This window comes from Phalaenopsis equestris, unplaced genomic scaffold (assembly GCF_001263595.1).
Source record: "Phalaenopsis equestris unplaced genomic scaffold, ASM126359v1 Scaffold000600, whole genome shotgun sequence".
Taxonomy (NCBI): domain Eukaryota; kingdom Viridiplantae; phylum Streptophyta; class Magnoliopsida; order Asparagales; family Orchidaceae; genus Phalaenopsis; species Phalaenopsis equestris.
Genome location: NW_018165040.1, coordinates 1,174,227 through 1,184,903, shown reverse-complemented (window position 1 = coordinate 1,184,903; position 10,677 = coordinate 1,174,227). Strand labels below are relative to the sequence as shown.

The 10,677-nt window shown below is 37.0% G+C and overlaps 1 protein-coding gene across 1 annotated transcript in view; it reads right to left on the bottom strand.

Annotated features, from left to right (window-relative positions):
- LOC110029649 (TPR repeat-containing thioredoxin TTL1-like) overlaps nucleotides 1-10,469 on the bottom strand; it is a 17,699-nt gene extending 7,230 nt beyond the window's left edge. The window contains exons 1-5 of the mRNA XM_020732040.1: nucleotides 9,264-10,469; nucleotides 8,493-8,688; nucleotides 8,206-8,390; nucleotides 7,793-8,126; nucleotides 7,229-7,433 (exon numbers count right to left, since the gene is read on the bottom strand). Of these exons, the coding sequence (XP_020587699.1) occupies nucleotides 7,229-7,433; nucleotides 7,793-8,126; nucleotides 8,206-8,390; nucleotides 8,493-8,688; nucleotides 9,264-10,105 (1,762 nt within the window). The 5' untranslated portion in view covers nucleotides 10,106-10,469. The remainder of the gene's footprint in view (nucleotides 1-7,228; nucleotides 7,434-7,792; nucleotides 8,127-8,205; nucleotides 8,391-8,492; nucleotides 8,689-9,263) is intronic.
- Between the last annotated feature and the right edge of the window lie 208 nt (nucleotides 10,470-10,677).

The following is a 10,677-nucleotide window of genomic DNA, read 5'->3' as shown; positions in this document are numbered from 1 at the left end:
AATTGATGAGTATTATTTTTAAATAATTTAATTGACTACAAGGCTATAAAGATTTATAATCAATTAAAATTATTAATTAAAAAATATAATAAAAATATGTTAAATTATATTTAAATTATGTTTTAATATAAATAATATGATTTAAATCTGCCCCCAACACTCAAAATTCTACAACTGCGTGACTAGGGTCATCAAAATGACTCTTGGTTCGTGAACAACTCGTGTTCGGCTCGCTAAGCAAACGAGTAAAAAACGAACACACTTTTTGTGTTCGAAATATAAGCGAGCAGATCACGAATAGTGATATTTTTTAACGAGTCAAACATGAGCTGAGTATGGGTTCACTCGTGTTCAACTCATTTACACCCCTAGTTTTGACCCACATTATTTCACTTGTAAAATGAGTCATATACTCATGAATTGATTTTAACTTCAACATTAGATCTAGCAATAGTAGTTTGCTTCTATAATCAATATATCTAAAAAAAATATAGCAATCAAAATGTGACATTCTATAATAAAAAAAATCAATATAGCTGGTATTAACGAATACATTGATATTTAAAAGCCTAATATGAATATATTAGACCTTTTCTTAGAGCCTTCTTGATGTATGTAAGAACAGCATCACAATGCTTGAGTTAGGTTTTGAAAAGTTGACATGCAACCCTAACATTAAAAAAGATATTTGATTACGAAAATACTTGACAATCAATTTTTCAACTAATCTTTAAAGCCGAGATGAATTGATCATCATATGGTATATCCTCATCAGATATGATATGACAATCTATATGATTTGGTTCTCCATAGAGGTGTCAGCTAATTTACGCCGTAAAAGTCAAAATTTTCAAGGATATCAATGATATATATTCTTCGGGAAAAAAGAAAGCATACTACTGTAAGCAAACTCAATCCAAAAAAGTATTTTGGGTTCCCTAGATCATTAAATACAAAACAGTTTGTAAATAATGTCATATTTCAGATATGCCTTTATCACTTTGAGTAAGCAATATATTATTTACTTAAACAGGTTGAACAACCGACCATGTTAGTCAAATGCTTGACAAAATAGAATGATCCGAGATACAATTATGAAAGTGAAGAATTTTATAGAATCTGTCAAATCAAACTCATGAACTGTTGGGGCCATATTTTAGTACACCAATTCACCCCCCCCCCCCCCCCCCCCCCCCCGCGTAAAGTTGGAAAAAACAAAAAATACAATCATCTACGTATTCAGGGATCAACTGATAAATTTGGTCAGTTCAGCGAACCAACAATGATGCTCCGGTAAGAGATATGAATTGTAAAAACTTATTTGAGAGATCCGAAGAAAATTTTTAAATAGAAGCACGTAAAATAAGAAAAGAACAAAAATACTAAGATTTAACGTGGAAACTTTTGAGAATGAGAAAAAATTACGAAGTCGCACCACACAAAAAAATTCACTATGAAGAAAATAAAAAGAATCTTACAAGTAATACCACACTGAAATCTCTCTGCACTTTGAAAACTTCAAGGCACTATTTCCTCTCCTTTGCACAAGAGAAAAACAAAATCAATAACTTTCAATTGGAAAAATCAAAATTTTAAAAAAAAATTTGTCCAAAGTGGGTTACTCGCACTGAAGCGCTGCAATGCTCGAATGAGCACTAAGGCGTTGCAGTATCGTGCTCTCAATTTCTGAAATTGGACCAGGAGCGGTGGCACCATCATCCGAGCACGAAGGGGCTACTGGACTAACGCTAGGGTGTTGTCAGTACAATGTTTCCCCTGAGCAAATATAGAGGTCCACACTCCTCCATACGCCCCCGCAAACTCATCGTCGAGTTTTATAATGTTAATTGAGGGCATTGAGATGAAAATTGATCAAACAATCAAGCTCCACATAATAACAATCTCCCACTTGAAAATTGATTATAATCAACCTCGCTTCTCTAAATCTGAAAAATTTTCAAATTTATGAAGTGTGACTCATCCCAATCTCAACCTTCTTAAACTCCAAATTTTAAAGAAAAAATTGTCCAAAGTGGGTTACTCGCATTGAAGCGATGCAATGATGGTGTTGCAATGCTCGAATGAGCACTAAGGCGTTGCAATATCGTGCTCTCAATTTCTGAAATTGGACTAGGAGCGGTGGCACCATCATCCGAGCACGAAGGGGCTACTGAACTAACGCTAGGGTGTTGTCAGTACAATGTTGCCCCTGAGCCAATATAGAGGTTCACACTCCTCCATACGCCCCCGCAAACTCATCGTCGAGTTTTATAATGTTAATTGAGGGCATTGAGATGAAAATTGATCAAACAATCAAGCTCCACATAATAACAATCTCCCACTTGAAAATTGATTATAATCAACCTCGCTTATCTAAATCTGCAAAATTTTCATATTTATGAAGTGTGACTCATCCCAATCTCAACCTTCTTAACTCCAAATTTTAAAGAAAAAATTGTTCAAAGTGGGTTACTCGCATTGAAGCACTGCAATGATGGTGTTGCAATGCTCAAATGAGCACTAAGGCGTTGCAGTATCGTGCTCTCAATTTCTGAAATTGGACTAGGAGCGGTGGCACCATCATCCGAGCACGAAGGGGCTACTGGACTGACGCTAGGGTGTTGTCAGTACAATGTTGCCCCTGAGCCAATATAGAGGTCAACACTCCTCCATACGCCCCCGCAAACTCATCGTCGAGTTTTATAATGTTAATTGAGGGCATTGAGATGAAAATTGATCAAACAATCAAGCTCCACATAATAACAATCTCCCACTTGAAAATTGATTATAATCAAACTTGCTTCTCTAAATCTGCAAAATTTTCATATTTATGAAGTGTGATTCATCCCAATCTCAACCTTCTTAAACTCCAATTGAAGCTAAGCATAGCTTCAGTTTCTCAGTTATCACAGTCTTAGTTAATATGTCTGCATAATTTTGAGTTGTGTGTATTTTCTCCAAAGATAATTGACCATCATCTATGAGTGAGTGAATGAAATGATACATTAGCTGAATATGCTTTATCATGGCATGAAATACAACATTCTTTGGTAGATGGATGACACTCATATTATCATTGTGTAGCTTTCTATTTTATTGCCTCTTGCCAAATTTTGTCATAAAACTCTACAACCAAATCAATTCTTTTCTAGCCTCAGTGACAACAATATAATATGCTCAGCTTCTATAATTGATAAAACAACAATCTTCTATAATTTAAAAACCTAACTCATGTGTTCCCCAAAGTGAAGATATAACATTGTGTACTTTGTCTACCATAATATATCCTATAACATCTAAATCTACATATCCATGTAGGTTAATCTCTACACTTTCAAATTAAAGTGTTTTGTTGATTGTTTTTCTCAAATATATGAGAATCAACTTCACCGCTTCCCAACGATGTTTGTCTGAATTATTCATATATCGACTGACCACTCACAATGCATGTGGGATATTTGTTCTTGTATATATCACATAGATCAAATTTCTAATAGTTGATGCATATGGGGTTGTTTTCATCTGTGTTTGCTTAGCTCAAAACTTAAGCGATTTTTTCTTAGATAGTTTAAAGTGACTAAATAATGGAGTGCTTACTGGTTTTGTCTCATTATGTAGGACCTTTATAATATATTATGTCTAAGACAGCTTCAATGTATCTGCCCTATTGTCCCTACTGATTCTCATACCAATGATTTTATTAGTTGGGCCTAAATCTTTCATTTTAAACTCCATTGATAATTTGCTCATTCATGTTCATAATCTTCTCCATATATGATACTACAATCAACATAACATTTACATACATGAGAACAACAATATAACAATTATCAATATATTTAATGAAGCAGCAGTGATCTGATTGACACTTAGGTTGTGTTTGGGAGAGTTTATTTACACCGATGATGTTTTGAAAACGCCACCGGCTGTTTGGAAAAAAACGTGTTGTTTGGAAAAAAACATTATGAGGGTGTTTTCTAAACTCCGTTCCCACCTTTCTATTAGACGTCGAATGCAGGGTCCCCCCCGCGATCCGCTTTTCATACGAGCGAAAGACAATTCCTGCCCCTCGCTCTCTTTGCCCTAGCCCGTTCGCTTCGACATCTCCTCTACCTCCTCCCGTCAGATCTTTCGTCTCCCTCGACATCCCCTCTGCCTCTCCCACTCGCCATCTCCTCTTTGCAAGCTTCCTTTCTTTTCTTTGAATTGCGGAGAGAGACCATCGTTTCTTCCTTCTTCTCTGATCGTTGGTCCGTGGAATCGTTTTTCCTGTAAGGATTTCTTCCCTATTCCGAAGTCATTTCCTCGTCGATGGCCGACGACGGTAGATCGAGGCCGAACATTCTGGTAACATGTACGTCGGGTACGGGGAAGACGACGACTTGCTCGATGCTCGCCGGTGCTACGCAGCTTCGGCACATCAACGTCGGCGATCTCGTAATTTTCCCGAGAAATCTTTTCTGTTTTTTTTCCTCTTTCGATTATCATTGTTCTTAAGGATTGCAGATATCCCCAATTTGTGAATTTTTACTTGAATATTATCGCACTTGTTGGCTTCACCATTTCTATTAGGGCGCTTTCATGTGTGTATCTTGCCATTGTTGTTGTACTATGTTTCTTCACCATGGTATAAAATCTCAAGCTGATGTTCTTTTCTCTCACCAGGACAAGGCACTTTGTAGTTTTGATTCTAGTCGAGCTCTTATGAGTTCGGCTATGATTAAAATCAAAATTATTTCGATTTGAATTGACTTCGACTCAAAATGATTTGAATTTGAGTTGACTCCTAGCTGCACAAATAATGGTATATGGGGATTTTAATTCTAATTTTTCTATTTAACAAAAAAAATCCGCAAATAAGTTGTTTACAAAATGCACAAACCAAATAACTACATCTTATCCAGATCAGGAGCAGATTAATCATTTTTTCAAAATCAGTTATTCTCTAAACGCACAAACCAAACAAACAGACAGTTTATTCGGATCAACTGTTTATCACCAGATTATCAGGATAAGCTTGATAAGCTGCAGCTGCCCCAAACAGACCCTTAGTGTACCTATTATTTGACATAAATCTTTCAAATCTCATGTATCACTACCTCTACTTCAAACTATTAAGACTCTTCTTTAGTTTAAGTGTTATATCATCTTTTATTGTAACTTTATAGTTGTCACCTTCACTACAAAAAAAAAAAATATCTCAGTGTAGTTAACTCTTTTTTTACTGAAATTCTTCAGAAGAAGCATCATCTTATAGCATTTGGCGCCATCTATATCTTCTTTTAGTCGGTAAATTGACTTGTCGTGTAGTGTTTTTTTATCATCTATTAGTTTTGCAAATTCTCATATTTGATTTGACATTAATGATTGTATCTCATTATCCATGACAAACTCTCATTCCTTGGAGTCATTCACTTGAATAGTTTCATCATCGCACTTTGCTTTCACATTATAAATTAGAAATAAATAGTACAATAAAGAGAATACATCTGTCAGTCGCGAGATTTAGTTGGACCTCCGGACTTCAATAATAAGTGTCTAAGAGACTTCTTGTGTTTCATAAGATTGAGCACATTTCATTTATTTATCTTCTTAATCACTAGTGTCTTTTGTCTCAACATAGTTGGAGGGATCTTTAGAAGTAAATGGTGAATGATACTACGTTCTATTTATATCCTTGTACATTTTCATTTCATTGAAAGTGACATTCTTACTCCTAATTTCTTATTCTGATAGTCTTATGATTTATAACTAAATTAATCTAAGTCATATTCAATAAAAGTGCAAATGACACATTTTGAATCGATCTTACTATCGAATCATGCATCAACATGAACATATGATGAATAATCAAATATTTTCAAGTGAGATAAATTTGCCTCTTTATCACTTCAAGCTTCTTCATATAAGCCTTCATTCAAAAGTAGTGATGGATTAAGATTAATCAGATAAACTATAATGTTAACAACTTCTACCAAATATTGTTTTGGTAAGCTTAAATGCAACCTCCAACCCTTGACAAACTTTATGATAGTTAAATTTATGCGCTCAACCACAACATTTTGATGTGGTGTACTTGGCACGATAAACACATGTTTAATTCTTTTTGAAACACAATAACTCTTGAACCTCTAATCATGATACTCGACACCATCATCTGATTTCAGACACTTCAACCTCAAACTTCTCATATTCTCAATCATGATTTTGCACTTCTAGAACATATCAAATATATCAATTTTAAATTTTAGGAAATACATTCATACATTCCTAGTGTGGTCTTCAATAATTATGATAAAATAAATAGAACCTCTAACACTAAACTAGAGTAGGATCCCATATATCAATATGCACTAGCTCCAACTTTTAAGAATTTGCTTTTGACCTACTTTTAAAAAAAATAGCTTACTTTTATTTGTAATAAACACAATCTTCACAAAAATATTAAACCTATAGACTTTATACCATAAAATTTGTTTATAGAAAGACAAAAATCAAAATCAACATATTTCAATCTCTAAAACCAAAATTCAATGGGAATTGAGGCGCTGACTTTTGGGAGCAGCAATGTCGTGCACTCGAGTTCTAAAATTGGACTAAGTGTGGCGGCTATCTTCCGAGCACTAGGGCACTACTGAACCGTCATTGGCACGCTGCAGGTACAATATTGAGGCACAAGGTACATAAAAGGTTTTCGGGGGTACAAGGGTGCACCCCCCCTACTTTTAAAAAACATAGCTTACTTTTATTTGTAATAAACACAATCTTCACAAAAATATTAAACCTATAGACTTTATACTATAAATTTGTTTATAGAAACACAAAAATCAAAATCAACAATTTTCAACAAAACCAAAATTCAATGGGAATTGAGACGCTGACTTCTGGGAGCAGCAATGTCGTGCACTCGAGTTTTAAAATTGGACTAAGTGCGGCGGCTATCTTCCGAGCACTAGGGCACTACAGAAACGTCATTGGCACGTTGTTGGTGCAATGCTGAGGCACAAGGTATAGAAAAATTTTTCGGGGGTACAAGGGTGCACCGGCCCAAATGGAAATGAAATCACAAAAGAATAAAGAGGTGAATACAATGGAAATGCATTAGCAGGCTAAATATATAACAAATTAATATTATGGCAGCTATTGAAACAGAAGAAAAAACCACTTTCGAGCCGAGAAAGAAAAAGGTGCTTCAATAATTTTCTAAATCAAAAGACATTAATATTACCATGGGAATATACGGAATTGTTGAACTGTTCCAGTCCAGTAATCACCCCAACTTCACCTCCATATGTCAAATAAGATACATCGTTTCCACGTAATGCTTTTAGCGATACTTGTGCATGGAGAAGAGCTTCTGCCACATCGCCATCTCCTGGAAGCTCCCTCCTCAAAACCTCATAATCTTTCACCGATTCAGCCCAGCGCTCAAGCTAAAAACCAGGAAAAGATGAAAGGAATTTTCAAATACATAACACTCAATTCTTATGTATTTACATATCTAACTATCTAACACCCTTATGTATTTACATATCTAACACCCAAACTTCAATTTTTACATATATGAAAAGGTGTATTTCACTTTTTAAAAGCTAAAATAGTGGTATTTTTTATATGATATGAAAGAATTGGATGGTACTAATGTAAAAAAGTAAAATTTAAGCGTTAGATATGTAAATACATAGAAATTGGGAGTTATGTGTGTAAATGCCCCAAGGTGAAATGGTATCAATTCCTGCATCCCAAAGCCAAAAATACATGACTATGAAAATGAAGGTAATTTGTGATTCACCTTACCGTTGGAGGCTGCACGTCTTAGACGAGCCTTCGTATGATTGGGATAAATCCTGAGGGCTTCGCTGCAATCCTTAACAGAATTCTCCCACAGCCCAAGATTTGCCATGCACGTTGCTCTATTGCAATATAGAATAGGATTGGAGGGATCATGCTTAAGTCCTTCCCCATAAGCCAAGCAGGCTTCTTCAAACTTTCCAGCATTGAAGAGCTCGTTCCCTCGGGTACGAGCTCTTGCAACGGATCTCACCTTGTTCAAAGTCATTGTTGTTTCAAAATTTCCAGGATCAATCTGCCTAGCTTTCTCAGCAGAAGCAACTGAATTCTCAAATCTGTAAAACACCAATCTCAAATTCTTAAATCAATCATAACTTTACAAAATGCAAAACATAGACCTCAAAGAAAACTCACCTTCCTAAAGCCATTTCAACTAGTGCATTAACCATGTGGGTATAAGAACTGGAAAGCAGACCAAAGAACTTGGCTTGAGAAGGGGGAGGTATAGAAATCTCAAGCTTTAATGCTTGTGAAATAGTTGATTCGGCCTCTTCAAGTTGGTGAAGCCTAAGGGTGGCTTCTGCTTTTGCTGTGAGAAGCTAGAAATTCCAGATAACTAAGACATCCATTTGGCAAACTAAATGTTCTTAACATGATAAGATATTATAAAGAATCTATTTTTATAAACTTTTAGGCCTTACCAAAGAAAAAGAGTCTGCTCCAGCTTCTATAGCAGCATTGCTCTCTTTTAATGCAATTTTCCAATCCCCAATTTTCCGAGCCTCTGCACATCTTCTCATATGGATATCCACTGCCTGTAACTTCTGCAGCTCAACATTATCTGGCTGTAGCCCAGGCCAAAAAAGGTGTTTTCCAGCACTCTCAATCTGACCAAATCTGCATTATAGAAATATTTGTTTCAGAATTCATGCAGATAAGATAATTGAGAAAATATCATTTTTTGAACACAGAAATAGACAGATAATCATGAACTAAATGAAGAGAGAGTGCAAAGAGCACATAAAAAGTTCAGCTTTAGTTAAGATCATTGTCAAAAATTTAAGAGTGCCTCTCTTAATTGTACCTACAGAAGCAAAAGGAGAACCACAGCATTTTTCTATAAATTGATAGGCTATAAACTTATGAATAAGAATTTAAAAATAATAACAATAAAACATCTTGAAACCTTCTTCCACAACAAATTACAAAGCATAACAAACCAAATTTCAATTAGAACACATTGAATGATACCACAATCTCATTTAGCAAAGGCTTGAAAACTGCTCATCCACAACAATTCTAACTTAAGCATACTTCTCTATCATTCAAATATCATTACAGATCAAGCACCACAGATGAAGCACCAATTCAATCACTTGATTAACCTCCAATATTTACAAGAACATCAGAAGTAAAAAAAAAAAAAAACTGATTTTTTTTCCTGAATTTCAACCAACCAGCACAAAACTCACCTGATATGAAGCGAGGCCAACCTGTGGTGCGCTCTTGCAAAAGAAGGATCCAGCTTCACAGCCTCCTCACAGCATTTCAAAGCCTCGCCCAGCCTCCCTAAACCAATCAAAGCCGCCGCTCTGTTACTTTTGCAAGCAGCGCTCTCCGGGAAAATCACTATCGCCCTATCATAGAGCCTCAAAGCCTCTTCAAACCGCCCTCTTCTGTACAATTCATTCCCAGCTCTCCTCACCTCCTCAGCATCCGTACTCACCATCCCTCTCCTCGTCAACGGATCCAAGCCACTCCCCGTTGCCGCCTCACCGCCCAGCGTCGCACTAACACAGCCACCGCTTCCTCCTCGCACAATGCTCCCATGCCCATAATTCCTCGGCCCCTCACCAAGCACATCGCTCCTTGCCGCCGTGCTTCGGCTCATTATACCGGACCTCCCGATCTTCCCCGATGGGCAGATGTTCCCGGCGGGAAGCACATTGGTCGCCGGCGAGCTCACTGGGCTGCTTTCTCCTCTAAAACCGGCGTAGATAAGCGGCTCAGAGCCGGATCTACGGTGCCCAGGTTTCGTGCTTCTAGCACCTAAGGCGGCCTTCGAGGTCTCCACGCCGACCATGTGCTCGCCGGAGCGGGTTCTCCGGCCAGCGATGCCATTAGCGATACATTCAGAGGAGCTCGAGCTAGCGCTGGCACTGGGCAGGATACGGAGAGGGGATAAAGTGGTACTGTGTGTGTGGAAGTCATTGCAATCGGGTTTATTGCTTTCTAGAGTTAGCGCATAACGCAATCTCTCCTGCATCGAATCCAACTCAGCCGGAGCTTTTCCGTTCTCGCCGTACAGAGACATTTCCTCAAACAGCTTGAAGGCTCGCAGAAAGATCTCTTGCTGCGTCGCCCCGAGATGGAATCAAAGATCTGGGGAGATCATTAAGAGGTGGAATAGAGATGAGGGGAGAAGAGATGATGAAGAGGTGAGGATCTCGCGGATCGCGAGCAGAAAGCAGGGGATCAACGGTTGTGAATTTGGATTTTTCTGTGGAATAAAGAAGAAGAGACGAGTGAAGAAAGATGAGGAGAAGAAACCAGTTAAAGGAGGAGTCTTGACGCTGTACTCCTTCCGCTCCGCTCTTATTTTTCCACTTTCTTAGTTGCTCTGTGGTTTTTCGGCCGAGGAAGAAGGTGGCCATTTTTAAGCGCAGTAGCTTCCTGCAATTAGTATTATTTGTCTGATATGTTTTTTTCGTAAATCACCCTTCATTAATAGTCTTTTTAATTTTTATTATGAAAAATGAATCTATTTTTGGTTTTTTTTTAAACTATTTATTCCACTGAAACTGTTTTAAATAAAAATAATTTTGAAAACTAATAAAAATACTATTTTCAATTGTAATCAGTGAACCGGACGGTTCAACCGGGTTC